The sequence below is a fragment of the Haliotis rufescens genome, unplaced genomic scaffold (genome assembly GCF_023055435.1).
Source record: "Haliotis rufescens isolate VD_foot unplaced genomic scaffold, xgHalRufe1.0.p SCAF_9, whole genome shotgun sequence".
Classification (NCBI taxonomy): Eukaryota; Metazoa; Mollusca; class Gastropoda; order Lepetellida; family Haliotidae; genus Haliotis; species Haliotis rufescens.
This window is the reverse complement of record NW_025964383.1, coordinates 18,494,606-18,521,853: the sequence shown is the minus strand read 5'-3', so window position 1 is coordinate 18,521,853 and position 27,248 is coordinate 18,494,606. Positions and strand designations below refer to the sequence as shown.

At 41.5% G+C, this 27,248-nt stretch overlaps 1 protein-coding gene across 1 annotated transcript; it reads left to right on the top strand.

Moving 5' to 3' along the window:
* Nucleotides 1–4,586: 4,586 nt before the first annotated feature.
* On the top strand, nucleotides 4,587–26,038 carry LOC124145959 (renin receptor-like). Its single transcript, XM_048390539.1, has 8 exons — nucleotides 4,587–4,695; nucleotides 8,247–8,392; nucleotides 9,701–9,832; nucleotides 10,878–10,976; nucleotides 12,819–13,007; nucleotides 14,039–14,188; nucleotides 14,857–14,979; nucleotides 20,060–26,038. Exons 1-8 carry the CDS (start codon nucleotides 4,632–4,634, stop codon nucleotides 20,252–20,254), a joined length of 1,098 nt encoding a protein of 365 aa, XP_048246496.1. The 5' UTR covers nucleotides 4,587–4,631; the 3' UTR covers nucleotides 20,255–26,038.
* The last annotated feature ends 1,210 nt before the right edge of the window (nucleotides 26,039–27,248 follow it).

The window sequence follows — 27,248 nt, the reverse complement described above, 5'->3', positions numbered from 1 at the left end:
TTTTTAAATACAATGTATACGTTTTTGTAACCGCGACGTCAGCACAGTGCGGCACTGAGCGGTGTGCAGGCTGAGGGTTAAATGACACAGGAAAGGTGGAACTAAACATTATTCTTTTCAAATTTATAATTTTGGCACGCAAATCAGACGCTTCAGAATTCGAACTGTCTACTATGAAGGGGATCAAGGGTATCACAGAGCGTCACCTTAGCTACATGATTACCAACATCTGCTCGCGAAATCGATGCACTTTGCTGAACTCGGAGAGGTTTTGAAATAAAAACAAAAATAATTAAAAATACAAGGAAAAGGAAACTTACCCCGACAAGCTGATCCTGTGTCCAATATTAAAATAAATAAACTTCGTGAATGTTGATAGCTTGGCACCAAGTCTACCGTGTTAGTCTATCAACAGCTATTTGACCATTATGAATCAAAATATCAACAAACTGCTGTCATCTACTAGGGCTGAAGGGGTCGTTGTCGGCACAGGTACTACTACAGAAATGTACCCGGGTACGTTTCTGTATACAGAAATGTAATAACAACACAGTGAAAAACCTACGAAGACAACCCGGTTATCTGGATATATTTCTTTGGCCCCAGAGACATGTTACATAGTAAATTTGACTTCTTAAGTACAATAGCAGTCACTATGGTTCTAAAGGCAATACTGACTAAGCCGTTACTACTCAAATGAGCAATTACCAGGCATGTGCGAATTGCCCTGTTAATCTCTAACTCAGAATAGGTACAATGTGTGAAGCCCATTTCTGGTGTCCCCCGCCGTGATAATGCTGGAATATTGCTAAAAGCGGCGTGAAGCCATACTCACTCACTCACTCACTCACTCACTCACTCACTCTAACTCATGACTTGACATTGAATTAATACATTTTGTAGGGGACAATGAGTCGGTCGGCCACATTAGGATTTTATGGGTGATTCAATTCGTATGGTTGGAAGAGTAACTTCCCTTTAGAAAGTCAACGTCGCAAAGCATAACTTGAACAATGTTTCTTTAATTCTCGAAATGATCACTAAGGAAATAGATTAAAGTACAAAGAGAAGAACTATAGAATGCAAATGTCGCACAACAGCCATTGTTATTGTTAACCATGAACCTTACTTCTCTAGGGCAGGTAAACCAGTCTAGTACAGAACATATCTCCCTCTTATGATCATTGTCGAATAACATAACCATGTTTATAGTAAGAATTTACAGTTAAATATTTATGTATTTCGTATGTACGCATATCATTATACATATGTGAGACAAAGATAAAGTTTCTTTAAAAGTTTGGTTGCATGTTTTCAAAGATTACTCATCCCAATGCCCCCATGTAATTTTCTCAAACACATAACAAATATGGCACGACGCCTGGTGCAATCAGTGGAAACATGCAGATATTGAGAAAATTTAAGTTTCATATAACCATGAACTATATTTCCCTGAAAGAGTTACCTCCCAAATGTTAAGCATGTTGTATGTTTAGTCCTGTAGTCTGACACGTCAATTATTCACGCTGTCCTACCTTATCTCCTTTCCATCATTGTCCCGGACAAACGTGAACGTTTTTACAGTTATTTTTGTTATAAAAAAATATTCTCACATATATATTTGTAATTCATATGCTCACATAGCCTTATACATGTGTGAGACAAAGATAAAGTTTCTTTTAAGAGTTTGTTTACATCTTTCCAACGTTTGGGGGCATGGGTGGTCCAGTCGTCTAGGGCGCCGCGATTCGCTGTGCAGAGTTGCGTCCCTTGGGCACGCCAGAAACCTATGATTGTGGGATCGAATCCCGGTTCGCCCCGATTATGTTTCTAGGTTTGTCAGTACAGTACCCGTGCTCGTAGGTGTCACCGAAGTGGTAAACGTCTGAGACCTGCATCAATTCGGGCTTTCCTCCCACATTAAGCTTACACGCCGTGATATAACTGGATTACAGTTAAACCCAACTCACTCACTCACTCACTCACTCACTTTCCAATGTTTACTCATCCCCCATATAATGTTCTCCCTCCGATCATATTCCGCAAAAAAACACAAACGTTTTAGTGTAATATTGTAAGTTAGGTTTGTTTTAAAGAATATTCTCATAATTATTTATCTATTCCGTATGTAAACATACCATTAAACATATGTGAGTCAAAGTTATAGTTTATTTTTCAAATTTAAATTTTGTTTACATCTTACATCTTACATCTAATCCCCATGTCCCCAGGCCTCCATGTAATTTTCTCAAAGCTGACGCCCTGCAATAATGTGTCACGAGGTCGGATTTGTCGGTTAGATGATTCAACAGAGGTGATGTCCAGTATCTTGGGACCTGCCTGCTCATGGCAAAATATTAACGTTGTTTGCCGTAATGAACACATGCACAGCTGAATGTGACCTTGTATTTCCCTGGGGGCGGTCGAGTAGCCAAGAGGTTAAAGTGTTCGCTTGTCACGCCGAACACCCGGGTTCGATTCCCGACATGGGTTGCTGAAGGCCTATTCTACCCCGGATCTTCACGGGTCGTAGGTCTGGGTAAGTTTGTAGGTTTGTTGATGATGGTTATAGCTTTATAAGACGTTTACGCTTGGTATGCCATAACCTGAACCGTGTTAATACCTTTGGTTTCTTTTGTTGTTAATAAAAAAAATGTACTTCACAGAGGATCTGTGGGTGGAAAAAGGGATGGAGTTTGGATGACTCCAAGTGCTAACAAAACTTATCCTTTGGATCGAGAAATTCCAAGAAGTACCCTGTATGAGTTGGTATATACAGTCGCACTCAAGTCGCATGTAGGTGCTCACACTACAGCCAACTGGTTTGTAGTGATCGAGTTCATGGAGTTCTCATATGATGTTTGTATTTTCATATTACCTCATTCCTCTGTTACACCCGGGCCTCCAATTAGGCTCTGTCCCAAAATTGACCGCCTCTGTGTTCTAGTGATAGAGCCGAAGGTCCAGGGTTCGATCCCCTGCCGCGTCATACCAAATGACGTTAAAAGATGGTACTTGTTGTCAACCTGTCTGGCGCTCGGCATTTTAATGGGCTAAAACCAGTGCTGGTCGGCTCGGACTCAGTATACTGTGCCTGAGTGGGGTATTCATGTTAATCTGCCGCATGGTATCTCAGTGGGCCAGCACTATAAATCGGCATCAGTCAGTATATAGAGTGAGTGAGGTTTTACGCCGCTTTTAGCAATATTCAAAAATATCACAGCAGGGGACACCAGAAATAGGCTTCACACATTGTACCCATGACATTGTGGTGATGTGATGTGAGATGGGATTTAACGTCGCGTCCAAGATTATTGCACTTGTATAGCGACGTGCCAACATGTGTGTGTGTGTGTGTGTGTGTGTGTGTGCGTGTGTGTGTGTGTGTGCGTGCGCGCGCGTGAGGCTGTTTGTACTAGTCAGGACTGATTTATAGTGCTAGCCGACTGAGATACCATGCCGCAGTTTAACATGGATACCCCACTCACTAGTCAGACACAGTGTACTGTCTCCGATCCGACCAGTCCTTGTTTTAGCCCCTTAATGCCGAGTGCCAGACAGGGTAACGACAAGTACCATCTTTTAACGTCTATTGGTATGACGCGGCCGGGGATCGAACCCCGGACCTTCCGCTCTCCGGGCGGAAGCTTTACCACTAGACTACGGGTGTAGTCTCGTACCCATGTGGGGAATCGAACCCGGGTCTTCGGGTCGACGAGCGAACGCTTTAACCACAGGGCTACCCGACCGCCCAGAGAATGTGAAGAAGAGACCAATAGAGTTTGTGGATTCATTGGGTTTTGTGTATGGAATTCGTGCATTTTGAGAATCAACATGGTCTTATACGGAAGTCAACACCGTGGCAGCTACATCACATCGGTCTGTAACCATGGTAACTAATCGAGCCTGAGCAGCCTGTGGTCGATAGAGGAAGCAATCCTTTGTCTATTAGCCTCAGTGGGGGCCTTGTCGATTCGTGCAGAGTTGCGTCCCTTGGGCACGCCAGAAGCCTATGCTTGTGGGTTCGAATCCCGGTTCCCTCCGATTATGTTTCTAGGTTTGTAAGCACCATACCCGTGCTCGTGAGTTCACCGAAGTGGTAAACGTCTGAGACCTGCATCACTTCGGGCTTTCCTCCCACGTTAAGCTGACACGCCGTGATATAACTGGAATACTGTTAAAAGCGGCGTTAAACCCAACTCACTCACTAACTATTAGCCTCAGCAGCCATTGTGACCAACAGTTACACATTTTAGCAATTGTGGATATGTGCGACAGGTAAATAAGTGCGATGTCGTCCGTCCTGCTACCGGCTTGATCGACAGGTGTGACGCCCTTTACCTCCAGCTATGCGCTAAGTAGGTCAAATACTTCCGGGTCTAAGGCCTGACGTTATGTGAGCGCACAGCGAGTTTACGGAACATGAAATCCATATATGCTCAATAGTACTCATGAAAAAAAGGTCTTGAATCGCATCGCTTTTAATGTTTCTATAATGATTAGTGAATGTTGTGACAAACTACATGCTGAAACCTTAAAATAATTGTTGAATTAAAGTTTATTTTTATGGGGCAGCGAATCTTGAGTTGTTACCGGATTACCTCCCTTTGATTATCACATGATCAACAAAAATGGCGACATTGAAGCTCTGGAGGACGTCCGTGATGACCCGGTTCAGTGTTTTAGTTTTCTGTGGTAAGTTGGTTTCAAGTTAGAATGTTTACATAACACTACGAAAATTGATACTCTGTGAATTTTTCATTTATATCCTACTATCGACGAAGATATCCCTGCTGAACAAACTGGACAATTTTACTCGATTGGCCAGCCGTCACAAAATCTGCACACATGATCACAAGGATATGACCATGTCACTGTTATTGACTTGGATCACACGGGCATGTAGTGACTAGTATGCCTAACTATGTCGAATAGTTTCATCAAACACGATGTGTAAATTTGTAAGTGCCCATTTCATTTAGAATACGGCACATTTATCTATCTTTTTAGCATTTTAGTGTTTTTGGATAATATCTGTTTCCTTGAGATATTTGTTTTTGTTAACATACAGATATAAGAATACAAGGTTTTTGAAATTCCTTCCAGAATGATCTTACATATGGTCATTTGATATAACTACATACCTTCTGTGATCTATCAGTATCCTGTTGTAAAATTGTATACTGATTATAATATTAATGTACATATTCATCTGTGCAAAGGATCCATGTACTGTTGGAAGATATAACATAGGAATCCTGTGAGAGTCAATAATTTGTGGTATATATAATAGTATGGGTTTTATACATACAAGAAGTTCTATGTACATGATGTACCAGGTCACCACATAGTGGTAGGTTATGCAGTGTTGAATCCCCGTAGCATCTTACCTAAACTGAACTAACTCTAGACATTCCTCTCTGTTCTCGAGTTCAATCTGAACCCTGATCATGCTGATCATGCTGATTAGGTCATAAATATTAACAGTATTTAATGAGCGAGTGAGTATGGTTTTATGCCGCTTTTAGCAATATTCCAGCAATATCACGGCTTGGGACACAGTAATGGGCTTCACACATTGTAACCATGTCGGGGATCGAACTAGGGTCTTCAGCGTGAAGAACGAACGCTTTAACCACTAGACTACCCGACTGCCCCAGTATGTAATGAGGAGTTCAATCAGGCCACAAAGTTAAAAAAAATTCAAAGGAGCTACTTGGCTCCTAAATCTTTTTTTCAAGGAGCCAAATAGAATTTCAAGGAGCCAAGGCAAAATGTAAGGAGCCAAAAGTAATGACTTGTAATTTAACTGAGCTTCTGCATAACAAAACACACAAAAATCCATTAGTTTGAATAATCAGTTTTATATCATGAACAACGACTGTTGTTGAAGCTTTTGAGTTTTTCAGACAAACAAGCTTTAGAACATTGTGTCAGTAACATCATCTGACAGTTTACCGGTGCCAGTTGCAGGTTTTGGTTCATCGAACGTGTCGACAGACGATGAAACTTCCGTGTCAGCTTCGCCATTCAAAGCATTCCGTATTTTCTTGAGTATACTGCACATTATCTTCAAAAAAAACCTACAGCTGTGTAGAAGGGGGTGCGCATTATACACGAAATAATGAGTTTTGATGTTTTTCCCCCATGGAAAGACATTACCGTGAGCACGTAACACCGGAAATACCATGTCAACAAATCCATACTGAAGTACGCAAATTAATCATGTAATTACACTGTCTGACTATAAAAAGTGTTCTTTGTATATCTGGACTTATGTTTGTAACTTATTTCATTAATTTTATTCAAAATTACTTTTAATATTGTTTTAATTAATTTCGGCGAGATCGTGTGTGAAGCGATTGGAAGATCGCACAACTCACCGTTATTGACAGAAACCACGGTCAGATTACCGCTATTGACGCCTTGGAAACGAACTTTAGTTGACAGAGAATGGATACATATGTCATAAATGCCATACTTTGACTCGTTAAAAGTCATATTTGTTTTTGTTGGACGATTCTATGTCAACACGTAATTCTCGCGATCATGCGATCACATGCGCGGGAGCCTTGACGGTGACTGGTCAGACTGGTTCCATGTAAAACCATGCTTCGCTTAGGGTTATTATTATTTCAAATATGTTTAGTAAAAGCTGCATCTAAATTAACAAGATATTGGAATATATTATTCCTGATAAAAAAATAGTTTCTGGTACAATTTTTTCTGATCCTTGCATTAAAACCCTGTAAAGTTATATCACTGGGTGTGTCTTGACTGAATCACCGTTAAATTCCAAGAAAATGTGTGTACAGCTGATTGCTGTGTCCGGCTTAGTTTACGAGAAGATACACATGGTATATCCTGGATATAAATCAATGCCTAGCAGAACAAAAAATACAATTTAAACGGTAAATCAACATGTCTGGTGATTTTTTCTCTCAAATCTCGAATTTGTACTGACCAAGTTTCTCATCACCCGTTCGTTTGCCAGACTTCGCTAAAGGGGTAGATATATCTACAGTGTAATTTTTTTTCTGCGCTTGGAAGATCTTTTCAAATTTTTTCCCCAAAAAAATTCTGAATCCGCTAGAGAGGGGTGCGCACTATACTTAAGAAAATACGGTATACATCATTTGCCGATTGACAACGATTTGTTGTTGTTTTGACTTGCGCAAATATGGAAAAATACTTCGTGTTTTTGAACGGCGAAACGACCGCCACAGCTGTCACCTGGGCGGATGTCGTACAGCGCATGCGTGGGTACTAAACTCTTAACATCGTTAGTTCATTACTTAAGAACGGAAAGTGCTTCCTTCATTCCAGGTATGGAGCTTCATATCGAAAGCGAAAACAGTACACATGGCAGTGATCTAGTCGATGTTATTATGCTCTGATATCGATTTTTTTCACTGAAGCTACCGCTCTTATATTAAAAACGATCTTTTTTAATATCTAATGACAAGAGATATTTAGTCGCCAAACTTAATTAAAGACAAGGAGCCAGTTGGCGACTGACAAGAAAATACCAGTCGCAAAATACAAAACTAGATCGCCATGGCGACCAATTTAGTCGCAACTTTGTGGCCTGTCAATGAGCATGATCAGGGTGGCTGGCAATCCGTGTACGATGGGGAATCCATCCGATCCATAAACAGTTGGGAGTAACATCTTCCAATTAATGGAAGTTCAGTGATTATCATTTCAGACACATGTATTTCATGACTACATGGTAATTATCATTTGGAATTGGCATCGGTCTCTATATCACCGTGTTGATATACGTCACCAAAATGTTCATCTCAGTGTTAGAAATTAATGGGTGTACTGCATGTCTTACAGGTATACCAGAGCAGTGGTAGAAATTGGCACTAGTCCTGTAGTCCTAGCCAAGCTGCCCAATAGTTAAGGTATCCTAAGGACTTGTAGAAATTTGCAATTTAGGGGGGGTTTGCTATATTTTATTATTATAAGGACTAGTGCACCAAAACTGTCAGTTTCTATCGCTGCAGAGAAAAAAACCTAACATGTTTAAAAAATAAAGAAATGTGTATGTTATGTGTCTATTTTTCTCTCTAAAATATCGACTAGCGGAATTATGAGTAGATTTTGCACACTAAATCTATTTGGTCGAAAATAAGTCAACTCAGCATGCTCAGAAAACGATGCTGTGCAATCCACTAATCCATTAGCACTAATCATGCTGATCCATTGCTACCAATTATGCTGATGTTCCTGTGTTTCAGCTGTGTTGAGTGTGAGTCTGGCTGCCCAGGAGCTGGTGATCACACATGCCCCGAGTTATGTGACATTCCAACACCAAGCAGACCAGCTCCACACCAGTCAGGTGCCTAAAGTCCTTGCTCACACACTTGGGCTGAAGACAGAATCTGTAAGTATAGGAACAGTTGACATGTGGCGTGTAACACACAGGAACAACATGCTTTAACTATGTTAACATGGATGCAAATTCACTATTTACGAGTCATTATGTCTGTGTTAAAGGTATCCCAAGGGCTAGTAGAATTGTATGTGCAGGGATTTATTTCTGACAGGTGTAAACGACAGCTCAATGCTCACTCATGCTCCATTTTCAAGCTCGACCATATGGCTTTTAAACATGTTTATTTTAACATGACTTTGAAAATTTATGTCCAGTTGTGTCATGTTGACAAAGAAACGCTGATAGCCCAAGTTGGTTAATATGTGAAAATTACTCGTATCCAAGAGATGTCAGATAAGTGTTATGTTGTGTGAACCGTCGCTCATGAACGCATCACATGTGACGTCACTGATCTATGGCTCGAGATGCACTATTTGTCTCTTGCAGGATTAGTGTGTAAAGTTTGGAAATCATGTGTAGCATATCGTGATAAGAATAAAGAACCTCTGTGGTAACCATGGTAACACTTGACTGATTTTTAGTTTTGTCATTAAGCGGAAATATCTCTTCTTTAGCATGTTTAGGTACATACTTCTCTATGTGTTTCTATGGTTCACATTTCTTTTGATGGTGAGTATATATAAAGAGACCACCTTTGTGGTGTAGTTGACATAGCCTTTGCCTGGGGAGTTGAAAGTCGGTGGTTTGATTCACGGTCCTGTCATACCAAAAGATGTTAAAAGATGGTACTTGTTGTTACCCTGTCTGACGCTCGGCATTTAGGGGCTAAAACAAGAACTGGTCCACTCGGAGCCAGTATACAGTGTCTGAGTGGGGTATTCGTGTTAAACTGGGGCATGGTATGTCAGTGGCCTAGCACTATAAACGTGATAAAAGTGACATTGGTCTGGACTAGTGCAAGCAGCCACAAAAAACACGTGCACACAGACGCACATTCATGCGTGCACGTCATTATAAGCGAAATAATGTTGAACGCGACATTAAACCCTGTTTCACCTCACCAATAATATACAGGTTACGAGCAAAGTTATATACAGGTTACGGGGCGGTCGGGTAGCCTAGTGGTTAAAGCGTTTGCTCGTCACATTGAAGACCCGGGTTCGAATCCCGACATGGGTAGAATGTGTGAAGCCCATTTCTGGTGTCCCCCGCCGTGATATTGCTGGAATATTGCTTAAAGCGGCGTAAAACCAAACTCACTCACTATATACAGGTTACAAGGAAAGTTCCTGCAATGCCTATGGTGCAGGCTCTTGGTAACAATATCTGATACATGACTTATTATTTCTGTTTCAGGACCTCGGATGGAAGGGGCTGGTACAGGGCTCAATGTTTAAGAGGCCCAAGGCCAATGTTCTCATGACAATTGTAACCCATCCCGATCAGCCACTGCCTCTCAAGAAACTGGCCAAGTTCCCAGTCGATGATGTAAGTGAAGAATTCATAATTCATAAGTCATAATTGTTTGTACAGCCCATTCAAACCTACATATAGCTAGAAAGCATGTGTTTAGTCTGTAGTCTCAGTCGCAGCAGTTTACCATGCTAAGTTGCCTCCCTTATTTAGGCCAGGATTCACAGATTGAATTTCCCAATTCTCCCTGTCACATTATGATGCCTATATTCATGAGTAATATTGAGTATTCAACCTGGATCACTTAAGAATTTTCTTCCCGTTATCCAACAGGTGACACTAATGATACAGGTGTTATGCCTCAACTTTGTTATTCACAAGATTGTTTCACCCTTGAACATATTCACAACTGGAAGTGTTATAGCCAATTCCAACTGCAATATTCTGGGTTAGAATAAGTCCCCAGTAACCATTGCAACCTACGCTGTCACAGGGACGGAAATTGGCACCAGCCCGCCAACCCTGACTGATTTTGTTAATGTTAAGGTATCCTAAGGGCTAGTAGAATTTTAAACATGTTGGAGGTGTGCTATTGCTATGTGTTATCACCATTCGGACCTGTAGATGTTCTTATGAGGAGAAGAATGGTTCGGTAGGCCAGACTCGATGACTTGCTTGATTGCATGGCATCGTACTCTGTTGCTCATAAAATCAAACGGGGCGGTCGGGTAGCCTTGTGGTTAAAGCGTTCGCTCGCCACGCCGAAGACCCGAGTTCGATTCCCGACATGGGTACAATGTGTGAAGCCAATTCCTGGTGTCCATGGTGTCCCCCGCCGTGATATTGCTGGAATATTGCTAAAAGCGGCGTAAAACCATACTCACTCATAAAATCAAACAATGTCTGGTCCAGACTCGATTATTTACCATGTTTACAGACTGTCATCATGTCACTGGAGCACAGTATTAAAGAACAAACAGCTTTTTGTATCCAACTTTGTTTACCTGTAAAAAAAAACCTGGTGAACAGATTCCATGCGTTGTACATGTTGTGTAACTGAAAGGTTTTATTGTGTCGTCCCTGAGTGGCCTGTATATTCACCTCGCTACCTCTGTTGCAGGATGTTGCCTTCCCGGACGTGGAGGGTGTGATGAACTCCTTGCAGGGAATGTTCCTGGACCAGAGCCCTCTCATGCTGGATCTACACGCAGACAACAATGTAAGACCTGTGTTCCATTTTATGGGTTTGTTTGGGTTGGCCCATTGTACAGTCAAGTCTCATTATCCGACACTTTTTCATCCGACAATTGGCTTTATCCGACACAAATGATGGGAACCGATTAAATCAGTGCTATTTGGACCTGTTAATTTGCCCGTTTTGCACTCCAACTCCGACACACCTAATTTGCAAGGAATTGATGAAATCAGTCTTGTTAATCTGACACAGTGATCAGCGTACTCTGTGGTCATCTGCCCGCAAGTACACAGTCCCGTGTTTTGATGCGAGACGAGTCGGCGAATGGCTGCATATTTAAACGACTGCAGAGATAAACTTGCTTAACAATAAACAATAACTGCTTTAGATAAACAAAACATGATTAATCACATGCCTTGATTACCTCAATCTCATTAAAATCGGATACAAGTTCTCGCTAATTTTAAGCGCTGTATGGTCCTGTACAATCTTTGTTTGGACTGTCACGTTTTTTCACATAAGTGGCCCACAACTCTTATATGGAGGATGTACGCTAATAATAGATACTGCGGATTACTCCAGCTTGGAGTGAATGAGGGGGTCTTGTTTTACAATGCTTTTAGCAATATTCCTGAAATATCACAACAGGGGACACAAGAAATGGGCTTCACTCATTGTACCCATGTGGGGAATCGAACCTGGGTCTTTGCGGTGACAAGCAAACACTTTAACCAAGGAGGCGTAAATCAAAGCCTCCGAGATTGGCTGCTCATGACACGTCTCTTTAGAATGGTCACATACAGGAATTGTCGTTATTTGAAATACCAGCTGAAGAGTATTCAACTTCCTCTCAGTTCCGCAACTTATGGTATCAACCTGCACATATCTGCAGATTGATATCATCTGAAAGTAATACCTGAGCCATAGATGCCACAGTTTACCTCACAGTTTGACTTAGAGATTTAGCTTAACCAGAAGCAAGACATGGCAGCTTATATCCATAAACTTTAGGATTGGAGTCCGATTGGATGCAAAAGAGTTTGGACGTTGAATAACTAAAACTTGATAAATCGAAACATGGAAGTAAGATTTATCTGTTAAGAAATGCAACCAGTGTCAGAGTTTCCTTACTCCATCAAGTGGGGGCACAGGGCACAAGTGAATCCTGGTTTGCCCCAATTATGTTTCTAGGTTTGTCAGCACCATACCCGTGCCCGTGGTTTTCACCGAAGTGGTAAACCTCTGAGACCTGCATCACTTCGGGCTTTCCTCCCACATTAAGCTGACCTGCCATGATATACCTGGAATACTGTTAAAAGCAGCGTTGAACCCAACTCACTCACTACTCTATCAATTTTTGAAGGAAGGAAATCTATAATAAGCATAAATCATTACAGTCCCATGCATGAGTCTAGTAAGCTCAGCTAATAAAAGTCCATATGATAACACTAAAATGTACTGATAGCGATGTTCGTCATGTTCGTGCTAGGAGACTCAACAGTGTTGAACAGTCAGATACTTTTTACATTTTTATGTCTTTGACCAAGTAGGCACAAATGTTGAGATTTTACACAGAAAAAGATTATACTGAGTCCTTTGGGACGAACAATAATATCCATTGTACCTACAGTGCATTTAGAGCAGTTACGGGTGTCTGTTATATCATCCATCAATCATTACCCTGTCCACATGGTCATGGCTTTTAAGTAATTATCAAAATGTACAGCACACTACAGCATTCATTACTTTACAGGAATGCATATGGCTTGCAAGGTAAAACCCTGTAGAAATCCATGGAATACTGTTCTGTAGCCACATCTTTCCCTGATGCATGCATTGATTGTATCGTGTTCCTTTCCAAAATAGATGTTTGACTTGAAGACCGAAGAGCAGCTGTTCAGGAAGTTGCCAAATTCCATCCGCAAACTCAGTGACCGTCTCCTAGACGCAGACTCCATCATCCATAAACTGCCGTCTGGCTCATTGAACATGACCTTGAAATCTGACCTGTCCTTGATGAGTGAGATGCAGATGATTGCTGATGTTATGAAGACTGTGAGTGTTGCCTCATCCTTTCTCACATATTGCTATCTTTGGTGTATTATGTTGGGTGGTTTTGGTTGGGAATGGAGCATGAATTTGCTGTGCAGGTGCATCCTTTGTCTGAATTCATCAGATCCTTGAAGATCCAGGGTAGAATAGGTCTTCAGGAACCCATTCTGGCCGTAAAAGGCGACTATGCATGTCATAAGAGGCAACAAACGGGTTCAGGTGGTCAGGCTTGCTGACATGGTTGATGCATGTTATTGTATTCCAATTGTGTGGATTGATGCTCATGATGTCATTGACTGGAATTTCTGGTCCAGACTCAATTATGTACAGACCGCTGTCAATACAGCTGGAATATTGCTGAGTGCGGCGTTAAACAACAAACAAACTATCATATCACTGTTTGTGGGTTTTACACACCGCACTGCACAACACCGCACTGCACAACACCGCACTGCACAACACCGCACAACCAGACCTACAGATCAGCTGCGTATTTGCGTAAAATACCCCCCAAAAATATTCAAAACCCAATTACTTTCAACATGTTCAATTAACTTGCCTACAGAAAGGCATGCATGAAATGAAAAACTCAAATGGATAAAAACGTCCCGCGTAAATTCCCAATGAAGCTTTTTTAGGATGTGTACAAAGGAGCTAATTTCCGAAACACAATTACAAGTTTATTTACTTTCCGGGTCAAGCCTGTTTTTAGAATAGTTATATACATCTAAAACATTATCTCATATTTTTTTAAATTTTAAGATGTTCACTAATTTTGGGAAATACCCTATAGAGTGATGAGTAGATGAGTAGATGAGTGAAAAAATATTGGTGAACCAATGAAAAATGTAATAACCCAATTAAATAGAAACTTGAGTAAATACTCAATTGCTCAAAAAGTTATCTGGAGCTCCCACAACACCACACACCACCAGAACAGAACAGGCCCTGTGGCTTTTAGTGGAGTTACTTGTGTCAGTGAGGTTTCACAGTAGTTAAGTCTAGTCCTGACCTGACTCTCTTTGACTCGGCAGATGACTGAGAATCCCAGCATGGTGAAGAACAAGACCCCAGACCTGTTCTCCTTCACAATCTACGGCCTCCGCAATGTGGCAGATAAACACGGACCCAAGTCAGAACAGACCAAGGATGCCACCAAGATGGTCTCAGACTTCGTAGATCACGTACGTATACTCATGTTAACACTAGTCTGTCTATTTAAGAAATAAACGACGAGTGGGTGTTGTTTATCGTACAATAAAACACTGCAGGGTGAATAAACCATGGGGGGCATTTTAATAACATATACTGTCTTCGACGTAATAAGAGCTCCTCTCTAATAAGCGCCCACCGCGAAATTTGCTAATATATTGGCTAGTGAACAATCCCAATTAGCACCCCTTCCAATCAATGTACACAAGACTTATTTATTCGTGTGTTATATGCAGTATTATGCATCCTTAATCATTAAATTCTGGAAAATATATCTGTCGTGTTAAATACGCACAGACTTTTCTTTTGTATCCTTTCAGGCTGTCAGCATAAACCAAGAAATTTACAATCTTTCAACTCAGTTTTTTTTTTCACCAAAATTATATTATAATAAGAGAACCCTATTTCTAATTTGAGAGCGCCCTGGGCGCTTATTATGTTGAATACGGTTATGGTGATATGGTGTAGAAAACAAAATAGTATGACTGGTCTCTTTATCGATGGCATTAAGCACATGTTCTATCAGGCTAATGTTCATCAGAGAGATTTAAGATGGATGTGCCTGAACTGTGAAATATTTACCACCATTTGCTGTGTGAGTTCTAGTTTCCATGACAACAGTTGCCTGCTTGTGTTCCAGGTGACCGACCACTTCAAGTCGCTGTACAAGGACAATGTTGTGGTGGAGGTGTTGAGTGCGGCGCCACAGAAGGGGCACGTCCGGAAGGTCCGCAGCCTCATGGCTACAACCCCCGCCCCTAGTGTAAGTCATCAGCACAGCACCCCTTAAATGTTGTTCAGTGCTTGTCAAGATCAGGGGTAGAATAGATCTTCAGCAACCCACGCTTGCCGTAAAAGGTGACTATGCTTGTCGTAAGAGGGACCAACGGGATTGGGTGGTCAGGCTCGCTGACTTGGTTGATGCATGTCATCATATCCCTATTGCAGAGATGGATGCTCATGGTGTGAATCACTGGATTGTCTGGTCCAGACTTGATTTTTTACAGGCTGTCGTCATGTACAACAAACTGGACAACAAACACTGACACAATAAAAGACATTTCTGACTTCCTAAAAAATATGTACAAAATTATGATAACCTTATATGGGGTCTGCAGCCTTGTCCATCTGAAAATTTATGTCAAAGCATGGGGATTCCAGGACAAAATAAGCCCTCAGTACCCAGGGCCATGTTTTCTGCTCACAGGCCAATATCCAGCTACAAATCTGCAGCACATGTCACTAAACCTGCCCAGAATGGAATAAGAATTTTTTAAGTTAATGGTAATATTTATGACAAATATGATGGCTTGGTCAAGGTCACTTGTATTTCACTGAGTGAGTGAGTGAGTGAGTATGGTTTTACGCCGCTTTTAGCAATATTCCAGCAATATCACGGCGGGGGACACCAGAAATGGGCTTCACACATTGTACCCATGTCGGGAATGGAACCCGGGTCTTCGGCGTGACGAGCGAACGCTTGAACCACTAGGCTATCCGACCGCCCCTGTATTTCACTGATGACTGAACCAGTAAAGAGGAGGGGCGGTGGGGTAGCCTAGTGGTTAAAGCGTTCACTCACCACATCGAAGACCCGGGTTCGATTCCCCACATGGGTACAATGTATGAAGCCCTTTTCTTGTGTCCCCTGCTGTGATATTGCTGGAATATTACTATAAGTGGTGTAAAACCATACTCACTCACTCACTCACTCACTCACTCACTCACTCACTCACTCACTCACTCACTCAGTTAAGAGGAAGTGGATTGTTGCACACGTGTGTGTGGCACCACACAAAAAAAATCCCTAGGACAGTCCTCATGCTGTCAACCTCTGGTTTTTGAGGTCAGAGCTAAACAATTTCACATGCTGTCCTGATCAGCCAGTGATATGGCTCACTTTCAGTAACTACACACACCTTTACACAAGTATGCCTTGTGTCATGAATAGCAGATAAAAATATTTCACAAACTTACCGCAGAATGTTTGTGACTTTGTTTTGATTTATCTCTAAGAGTTGTCAGGAGTCGATGGTTCTGTCAATCGGAACAGGGACAGCCCATTCGTCTGAGGTTCCACAATTCGCTGTGCAGATTTGCATCCCTTAGGCATTCCAGAAACCTATGGTTGTGGTTTTTATTTTTGGTTCGTCCCGATTATTTTTCTAGGTTTGTCAGCACCATACCCATGCTTGTGGCTTTTGTTGGCGTGATAAGGCGACGCGATTCGCTGTGCAGAGTTGCGTCCCTTGGGCACGCCAGAAACCTATGATTGTGGGTTCGAATCTGGGTTCGCCCCGATTATGTTTCTAGGTTTGTCAGCACCATACCCGTGCTCGTGGGTTTCACCAAGGTGGTAAACGTCTGAGACCTGCATCACTTCGGGCTTTCCTCCCATATCAAGCTGACAGGCCGTGATATAACTGGAATACTGTTAAAAGCGGCACTGAACTTTTCTCACTCACTCACTCACTCACGCACTCACTCACTCACTTACTCACTCAAACGGAGCATGGGCAACACGTCTAAGATGTGACAGCCTGCTTTGCGGAGTTGTCTCCCTTGGCTGCAGGTTCAAAATGTCGTGAGTTAGGTCACAGACTTTGACCCGAGCCCTTTCAGAGTCCTAGTCTGGCTTATGGACTTGCACAGTTTTAATATTCCTCTATGGTACTACCTGGTCATGCTGGGCTTCTCACAGAAAGCTGCTCCACCTGAAAATTACAGCAACTTTCTAACAGATAATACGTTACATGAAATAGGGTTTAACATCACATTCGAGATGATTGTATTTATGCAGAGACTGGAAATCATGTACGTGTGTCTGTGTGCTTGTACTAATCTGGACTAATGCCAGTTATATAGTGCTAGACCACTGAGGTACCATGCCACTGGACCTGTGAATACCCGGGAGAGAATAGGTCTTCAGCAACCCATGCTTGCCGTAAAAGGCGACTATGCTTGTCGTAAAAGGGAGACTAACAGGATCGCTGACTTGGTTGATGCATGTCATCCATCCCAATTGCGTGGATTTCTGGTTTCAGTAGAGTAGAGTGATTTATGTGGCATTGTGTATTCATAGCTTTCGGCCATGAGAGCCTTGCCAATTTACACTTGTCAGAGGGGTACACTAAGTATGTTACCTAGACTACCAGTTGTCAGACTTTCATATTTGTGGAAACCTGAGTGGGTTAGATCGCTGACGATTAGATGCCTCACTCTGGGCGTGTGGATTCGAATACCGGATGAGACTCAAACTAAAAAGGTACTAGAATCTGCACTCTTCTGAGAAAGTGTTATCCCAAATATAACAATTTGTTATATGTGGACTATGTTTAGCTGAATTTACTCGACCAAACAAAATTTCTCTAGACTCAGGCTCTGGACTGCTGGCTTAAGTCACAGACTGTGTAAATCCATACTCACTTGCACATTTTGCAGCCATCTTCCCGAGGCAAGGGAGTAAACTGACTTAAAAGTCCAGTTTCCAGTTTCCACCCTTGCCGAACTAGGCTGGAATTCCTGGGCTTGATCGTAGCGCCACCAGTGGTTATTCCGAGTTATAACCCTTCTAAACCTTTCCTATGGAGGGGGCACGGGTGGCCCAGTCGTTTAAGGCACCGCGATTTGCTGTGTAGAGTTGCGTCCCTTGGGCACGCCAGAAACCTATGATCGTGGGTTCGAATCCCAGTTCGCCCCAATTATGTTTCTAGGTTTGTCAGCACCATATCCGTGCTCGTGGGTTTCACCGAAGTGGTAAACGTCTTGAGACCTGCATCACTTCGGGCTTTCCTCCCACATTAAGCTCACACGCCGCGATATAACTGGAATACTGGTAAAATCGGCGTTAAACCCAACTCACTCACTCACTCACTCACTTTCCTATGGACCAATCAGATTCCACCTTTCGTATCAAGACTTATCTGATCGATAATCAAGTTCTATATTGTGATAAAACGAGTCTTACATCGTGAAGTGCATCAAATCACGTGAGCTCCTTGATTAAAATCATGAAAAGATTTGGAAAATATCTGTTGACAACGAGTTTGTGGTGCACATGCTTTGCAAATCCTGCAGTCAACCGAAATCAGCACGACAGTTTACGAACCTGATTTCGATTTCGTTGCGCGATTTTGATTGGACTATGCATAGACTCGTTAGCCCAGCCAAAATGTAACTCCATAATACCATCCTAGTTCGGCAAGGGTGGAAATTGGACTTTTATAGTCAGTTAACTCACTTGCCTCGGGAAGATGTTTGTCAGCAGAATGATGCACAAACTCTCTCACAATATTAACCCAATCTGAAACAGTGGAATCTCTACACTAGAAAAACTGTTGGGTCCTTGCCAGGATGCTTGACATTTATTTAGCATTTGATTACCAGATACATTTACTGGTAATCCGTTGTCATTCTAGATAGACAATTTAACAGGTTAACATAAACAAGCCGAGGGTGTGTCACTGCTGACTGGCAGCAGATGGGCAGCAAAACACACACGTTGAGAATTAGGATTTTACCCAAATCTGCATTTAGGGAGTTGTTTGTCATGTTCTTTTAAACATGTCTTTACAAAACTGTATGCGATTGATTAACGTCAGTATATGTATGCGATAAGATGACATGTTGTTTGTGTTAAAAATGATGGAATCCCATGAAATAGATAATCACTTTTGGCTCAGTTCCTTGAATTGTGATTAACATGATTATTGAGGCAGGGAGTTATCCAGGATTCGAAACTAAGAGCCAGGCAGATTGGGACGTTGTTATTTAGTTCAAAACTGTTATACTTTCATAGTTCTTGTTTTCTTAATTCAAGGGGTATCTTAATCTTGTGTTCAATGCAATAATGTAAAATAAGACCATTTCCTCCTAATTGGCCCTGTTTTCATTCAAATACAAGTGACCTTGACCAAGCCGTCACATTATCACATTCCAGGGTAGAATAAGTCTTCAGCAACCCATGCTTGCCGTAAAAGGCGACTATGCATGTCATAAAAGGCAACTAACGGGATCGGGTGGTCAGACTCGCTGACTTGGTTGATGCATGTCATTGGTCCCAATTGCGTGGATCGATGCACATCATGATGTCAATCACTGGATTGTCTTGTCCAGACTCGACTCTTTACAGACCGCTGTCATATAGCTGGAATATTGATGAGTGCAGCGTAAAACAACAAACAGACAAACAAACAAAACATTATCACATTAGTTATAAATATGAACGTTAATTAAGAATGTTTATATTCCCATTTCATTGGGATGTTATAGTGACAGTTGCTGCACACTTGGGGGCAAAGATTGGCCTCTGAGCTGGACTAAATAAATCATGTGAGGGTCAACCATATACAGTAAACTATGAACTTAAATAGACCACTAATTTTATTTCGTTATGACGTCAGTTTGTTATAAGCATATATACAGCAAATATGCAGCAAATGTGCAGCAAATATGCAGCAAATGGACGGGACCAATAACAGTTATATCCGTCAGTTCCTTATAAGGGTGTTCGTTATAAACATAGTTTATTGTACCTGTGTAGGCCCATGAAGATCCGGGTTAGAATAGGTCTTCCGCAACCCATGCTTGCCGTTACAGGCGACTGTGCTTGTCGTAAGAGGCGACTAACGGGATCGGGTGGTCAGGCTTGCTGACTGGGTTGATGCATGTCATTGTATCCCAATTGCGTTGATCAATGCTCATGCTATCAATCACTGGATTGTCTGGTCTAGACTTGATAATTTACAGACCGTCGTCATATAGCTGGAATATTGCTAAGTGCTGGTATAACAAAAAACAAACCAACACTACCCGTGTATTAATGTCTGGTATTAAACTTTCAGAAGCCAAAGTCAAACAGCTTGAACCTGGCCGAAGACTACAGTCGGGAGTATCCCGCCATCTTCAACATCATCCTGTGGATGATGGTGGTACTGGCCATCGCTGTGTACGCCATCGTGTACGGCATGTGGTACATGGACCCAGGCGTGGACAGCATCATTTACAGGATGACCAGTCAACGACTCAAGAAAGATTAATTTTCAAGATGATCCACCATGTTCCCTCTGTGTCCCTCAACTTATCAATCTGGTCATAAATATATCTAATTGCTTCCCAAACGTTTTTCTAATGTCAAACTAGTTGAAATATTCTCGATAACAAGGAATTGCAGTTTCAGCATGTCCAAGGGAGGTAACTCTTACCACCTTGCTTGGCTTGATTGGTATACCTGATCTCTCAGAATATGGAGTAGTACTAGGTTTCTGTGTTTTAACTTTATGACCATTTCTAGTTGTTGGGACACGGAAGAAACAATATCAAAAACTGTCCAATCTGTGGAACAGACATTCATATGTTACGTTAAGAACCATTTCCTATAGAATTGTGGAATTGTTAGAATTGATGGCCTCCAAGATGTACGAATGCATATCAATTTTGTGAACAGATCTGTACCCATGAAGCTGTGCCACATTAAGCACACATGGGGATATTGACATGGAGGCCCTTGGACCATCATTTGGAATATCATGGATGATAAGGGTATACCTATTAAAGTGGAGTAGTGTATTCACACAGGTGGTTCATCCCATCGACATATTAGGCAAATTAGTGGATACATAGATTTCGTCCTAATTGGTACCAGCTTATGAAACCAGTTTCTGGTGCCTTCTCGTTTCCACTTCATCTTAAAACAGTTAAAATACCTGATAGGCGTACCCTGCATTCCAGCAGGGATTGATCTGTAATTATTGGTGTGAGTTTGTTGCTGTCTGTTCCACGGCTGTGGGTGGTTTCACACTAGTCAGTACCACTGACTGGGACTGTGGCCAGGGGTGTCGTCAACATGGACACATAGCATTCATCGTAATAGGAGCCCTGGGTACATGGATATTTGATGAATGGGTCGTTTTTTGTACAATAAGCAGCAAGTCAAGTTTGTTGTCAGGCGTCGAGCAATAGCTGTCTGCGATTTTACCACCAAAGTCAGAGTCTGGTAATAATCAGTTCGATCTGGAATGATTAGCTAATAATAGTCTATAGTAACAGGGGCAGTCGGGAAGCCTAGTGGTTAAAGCGTTCGCTCGTCACGCAGAAGACCCGGGTTCGATTCCCGACATATGTACAATGGGAAGACCCGGGTCGATTCCCGACCTGGGTACAATGTGTGAAGCCCATTTCTGGGGTCCGCCGCCGTAATATTGCTGGAATATTGCTAAAAGCGGCGTAAAACCATACTCACTCACTCACTAACTATAGTAACAGTGTATGTAGTCTAAATGATGTTAAGAGCCATGTAGTCTGGTAGACTCAAAATGTTTTTGGCACAGAAAGTGGTAGTGAATAACCAAAGCTTTCAGGTCATATCATGAATAAATAGGAACAATAATAGTCCCAGAAAAGAAATCCTGAAACTTTTGTAATGAAGTTATTTTCTTTCCAAATTCATCAATGCCCTGTGACAAAATCAAGATAAGGCTTGTGTCACTACTTGCTCTGAATATTTTAATGTCATAGAGGACGCCAAACGAGTACGATTAGGTTGGCATGTCATCGATCCCAATGACGTAGTTGGGTGCTCGTGTTATCAATCACTGGTTTATCTCGTAAATTATTGGGTTCGGACCAGACAGTCCAGTGATTGATAACATGAGCATTGATGTTATCAATCACTGGATTATCTGGTCCGAACCCGATTATTTACAGACCATCGTCATGTAGCTGGAATATTGCTGAGTGTGACGTTAAACAACAAACAAACAAACAAACCATTACCTGTTGTACACCCAGGGTCATGTGGGTTAAACATGTAAGTTTAAGTTAACATTCCTGAATGTGTTTCCAGTACCTTGGATCTTTGCTCATGCTGTCGACCACTGCTATGTCTAGTCCACATTCCATTCTGTACAGTCTTAGTAATACTGCTGATCGCGCTTAACAAGATCCACTCACTCACTCTGTGTGTGGATGAGGAGATCCATGTTGGACCATGTTGGTGTTTCTGTTGCTGCATCGTTACCGCTGGCGACACCCCTGTGAACAGTGAACTCCCTCAAGACAAGGCTGTGCTATTTCATACTTTGTATTTCCAGCCAGGTATGGCTATTATGTATATTGTTTAGTGTGACTTTCTTGGAGAAGGAATAATAATCATGGAGTAGATGGAGAGTGTGGTTGATCTTTACTGCATACCTGTGATGGTGTAATATTAAATTTGGGGTACCGTATTTGCCATACCGTAAGTGCCAATTTTGCTGATAAAATTAAATTGGGAAGAGGGGGGTGGGGGGGGGGGGGGGTATTTAAACTACACACAAGTTAAATTTGTTTCCAGAGATTGATGGAAGCGAACGCGCTTAGTTCAAACATCACTGAACATTAAACATTTTTCATAATCATGATAATATTTACTAGGCAGTTATATACCCCATTAGTCTGTCTTACAGACCCTGATACAAATATATCAAATACAGCCCATGCAAGTCTATAATGTTTGGAAAGTCTACATTACTGCAGTAACAGTCTGAAAATGAAGAGTCTCTGGGCTCCTTTTTATTATATTTTTTATTAAGATAATTTAACATTTTTTTTTTTCTGTAAGATATGTTCATTTCAGAGACTAGATTTTACTTTACTACCCCATTTGTTTTTCTGTTTTTTTTGTAAACAAATCTGTAATATGGCGTGTCCTTTTTTGGTTATAGTAGGGGGCTTATGTAGATTACTTCAGATTGGTCTTGAAGTTGTTTAGGGGTCTCTGTTGGACCAGGACACTTAACATGGCGAATACGGTAGTTCACCTGAATAGAAAGTGGGTAATATAGCTGTTATACAATATAGTGAAAGTAGTGAATGTATATACTATGGAGCTATTGCACGATAAATATTAATAACATTCCTGCAACCATTGTATATTACCATAGCTAATCAAGTTATGATTAAGCTCATTGTGATACTGATTTCATTCTGTCAACCTGTCCTTGTGCACATAGGGGTGTCATTGATTAGAAACTTAAGTATCAATATATTGACTCCGAAGTACAAGAATATATTGATATGTATCAATTAATAACACAGTTAGCTATTCTGTATTCGCATAGATAAAACTTTTTCTATCTAGACCATTTCCTCCCACATCAAGCTGACACGCCGTGGTATAACTGGAATACTGTTCAAAGCAGCGTTAAACGAAACCGACTCCCTCACACACCTATCTGTGGCGGTCCGGTAGTCTAGTTGTTAATGTGTCCGCTTGTCACGCCGAAGATCCGGGGTTGATTCCCGACATGGGTTTAATGTGTGAAGCCCATTTCTGGTGTCCCCTGCCATGATATTGCTGGAATATTGCTAAAAGCAGCATAAAACCATACCCACTCACTCACACCTATCTTGACCTGCAATTAATCAAGCGCATGTAAAATATAAACTAGCCTGATTAATTAAATGTTTGATTAAAGTTTCTGCCCTCTCATTGTCCATCGTAACCATGGTGATGTTAACAAATGTATACATGTCTCTGGCAGTGAATTATGAATCTGGAATCAGTATTCATAAATTGTTTATAAAAATTATCAATATCCCATTGCACGATGACATCCCTATGTGTGTACCATAATTCTGTACATAGCTGGCAGTATTATCACAAGCTTGCGCATATGTTTTTATTTTTGTCTTATTAACAAATTTAATTGATTTTCACTTATTTTCATCATTTTTGCTTCTTCCTCCTCGTTCAATGTCCCATTGAATGTTTCCATGTATTCAGCACGAAAAAACCTTCAGTGTAGATGTCATTTGTTTATTTGTTTATTTGTTTATCTGTTTCCATGCTGACTGTACAGGCCAGACCACTCTTACTATTTGTTACACAAATGGCCTTTTTTTAAGCTTTTGAAAAACAAACAATAATTTATTTAATATCCTTATTTTTAATTTTTAATGTTGTTTTGTTTTAATTAAGGATTTTTTCAATATGAAACATTTAAACAGCATTTTTTACATAATTTTTCAGTTCTCACTTTTGAACTTTTTGGAATGTTTTGGCATCAGTGTAGAAAATTATGAAAACAATATCTAAAGTTGGTCTGGCCTATTTTGTCATGTTGAAGCTGTTTCTGTAAGTATGGGCATAATATAGTAATATATTTGTGATCGGAGTGTAAACATTGGTGTTATGTATTGATATACCTCTGCAGGGAATATGTGGGCCCTATATCATGTGTAAGTTCAAGATGTAAATGTTTAATGTTCTTCTCGTCATAGAGCAGGACAAATTGAGGGATCGATGCCAGGCAGTTGAGTTAGATTAACGAAAAACATCTTGGAAGTGTACCAGCAACACGAACTTATCTCATCTGGTTGAGAAACACCTGACTTGTGCATGCAATGGTATAGACCTTGAGGTATCAAGTGGGCGTGGCAGTTTATGATGTATGAATTTTGTCCCTTCCAGCTGAGGTTATCTGGCTGTGGTTTTAGGACGAATGCTCCTGGTGTTTGTGGTGAATGCCTCTGTGATGAGGGTCGGGGGAACTAGAGCATGCCCCAGTCAGTTTTATGACAGCAATGATACACCCCACATTCATCATTCCTGGAAGGGCAGCTCCTTGAGAAGGGACTTATCTCTGTGGCCAAGTTAGCATGTTTTTTATGGCATACATATTGTGGAATCCTTGCAAAATGATCATACTTTGTTCAAAGATTGTTTTCTGACAAGAGATGTATCTTTATCAATAGGTGATATTAAGGATTCAGGAGGGAATTATATACAGTGCTTGTTATTTACATTATTATACAATTCCTACATAGCGGGAGAGGTTCATTCATTGTCCTAGCTTTATGGTGATGCCCTGCCTCAATGGCATTGTTCTAACTCTTTGTGATAGTGTCAGCTCAAAGGCATTGTCCCAGCTCAAAGACATTGTCCTAGCGCTAAGGCATTGCCCCAGCTCTAAGGCATTGTCCTAGCTCTATGACATTGTCCCAGCTCTGACATTGTCCCTGCACTAAGGCATTGTCCCAGCTCTATGGCACTGTCCTAGATCTAAGGCATTGTCCCAGCTCTGGCATTGTCCCTGCACTATGGCATTGTACCCAAGCTCTATGGCACTGTCCCAGCTCTGAGGCATTGTCCCAGCTCTATGACATTGTACCCAAGCTCTATGGCACTGTCCCAGCTCTGAGGCATTGTCCCAGCTCTATGACATTGTACCCAAGCTCTATGGCACTGTCCCAGCTCTGAGGCATTGTCCCAGCTCTATGACATTGTACCCAAGCTCTATGGCACTGTCCCAGCTCTGGCATTGTCCCTGCACTATGGCATTGTACCCAACTCTATGGCACTGTCCCAGCTCTGAGGCATTGTCCCAGCTCTATGACATTGTACCCAAGCTCTATGGCACTGTCCCAGCTCCATGACATTGTACCCAAGCTCTATGGCACTGTCCCAGCTCTGAGGCATTGTCCCAGCTCTATGACATTGTACCCAAGCTCTATGGCATTGTCCCAGCTCTGAGGCATTGTCCTAGATCTAAGGCATTGTCCCAGCTCTGGCATTGTCCCTGCACTATGGCATAGTTGAATCTCTTTGTGATTGTCCCAGCTCTACACTCTACACTGATTTAGCTCTATGGCATTGCCTCTATGACACTGTACTTGCTGTAAATGACACTATCTTGCCTGGAGTAGCCATCACTTCATGTTGTAATGTTATCCAGATGTCCTATGAACAAAGTTTATGTTTGTATATTATGAGAACGTTAGTTGTACTTGATGTCATCTGCGTATGAATGTTGATTATGTGGCAATAAAGGCTGGCTAGATCATTCACTGTGTTGTGTTGTCTTTACTGGATGCCTCACCAGTCACCAGGCACGCATGGGTGCTTTGATGGGGACTTCAAATGGTGCAAGTCCGTTATTTGCAACCCTGTTCTGTGTTTGAATCCCAAATGCTCCAAGGTTATGATTGTATGCAACTAAGACTTGCATCTTTAAAGCTGATATAACTAAAGCAGTGTTCCTGGTATAACTGAAGCAGTGTTCCGGGTATAACTGATGCACTGTTCCTGGTTTAACTGAAGCAGTGTTACTGGTATAACTGAAGCAGTGTACCTGGTATAACTGAAGCAGTGTTCCTGGTATAACTGAAGCAGTGTTCTTGGTATAACTGAAGCAGTGTTCCTGGTATAACTGAAGCAGTGTTCCTGGTGTAACTAAAGCTGTGTTCCTTGTATAACTGATGGACTGTTCCTGGTTTAACTGAAGTAGTGTTCCTGGTATAACTGAAGCAGTGTTCCTGGTATAACTGATGCAGTGTTCCTGGTATAACTGATGCACTGTTCCTGGTTTAACTGATGCACTGTTCCTGGTTTAACTGAAACAGTGTTCCTGGTATAACTAAAGCTGTGTTCCTTGTATAACTGAAGCAGTGTTCCTGGTATAACTGACGCAGTGTTCCTGGTATAACTGATGCACTGTTCCTGGTATAACTGAAGCAGTGTTCCTGGTATAACTGAAGCAGTGTTCCTGGTATAACTGAAGCACAGTAACTGTTATAACTGAAGCTGTGTTCCTGTTATAACTGATGCACTGTTCCTGGTATAACTAAAGCAGTGTTCCTGGTATAACTGAAGCAGTGTCCCTGGTGTAACCAAAGCTTGGTTCCTGTTATAACTGACGCAGTGTTCCTCGTATAACTGAAGCAGTGTTCCTGTGTAACTGAAGCAGTGGTCCTGGTATAACTGAAGCAGTGTACCTGGTATAACTGAAGCAGTGTTCCTGGTAAAACTAAAGCTGTGTTCCTGGTATAACTGAAGTAGTGTTCCTGTGTAACTGAAGCAGTGTTCCTGGTATAACTGATGCACTGTTCCTGGTATAACTGAAGCAGTGTTCCTGGTAAAACTAAAGCTGTGTTCCTGGTATAACTGAAGTAGTGTTCCTGTGTAACTGAAGCAGTGTTCCTGGTATAACTGATGCACTGTTCCTGGTATAACTGAAGCAGTGTTCCTGGTATAACTGAAACAGTGTTCCTGGT

Bases quoted from the DNA above. Each gene is read 5' to 3' on its own strand.
- LOC124145959 (XM_048390539.1), top strand. From the start codon at position 4,632: ATGGCGACATTGAAGCTCTGGAGGACGTCCGTGATGACCCGGTTCAGT. The intron at 4,696-8,246 runs GTAAGTTGGTTT...CCTGTGTTTCAG, and splicing joins CAGTGTTTTAGTTTTCTGTG to CTGTGTTGAGTGTGAGTCTG. The intron at 13,008-14,038 runs GTGAGTGTTGCC...TTGACTCGGCAG, and splicing joins TTGCTGATGTTATGAAGACT to ATGACTGAGAATCCCAGCAT.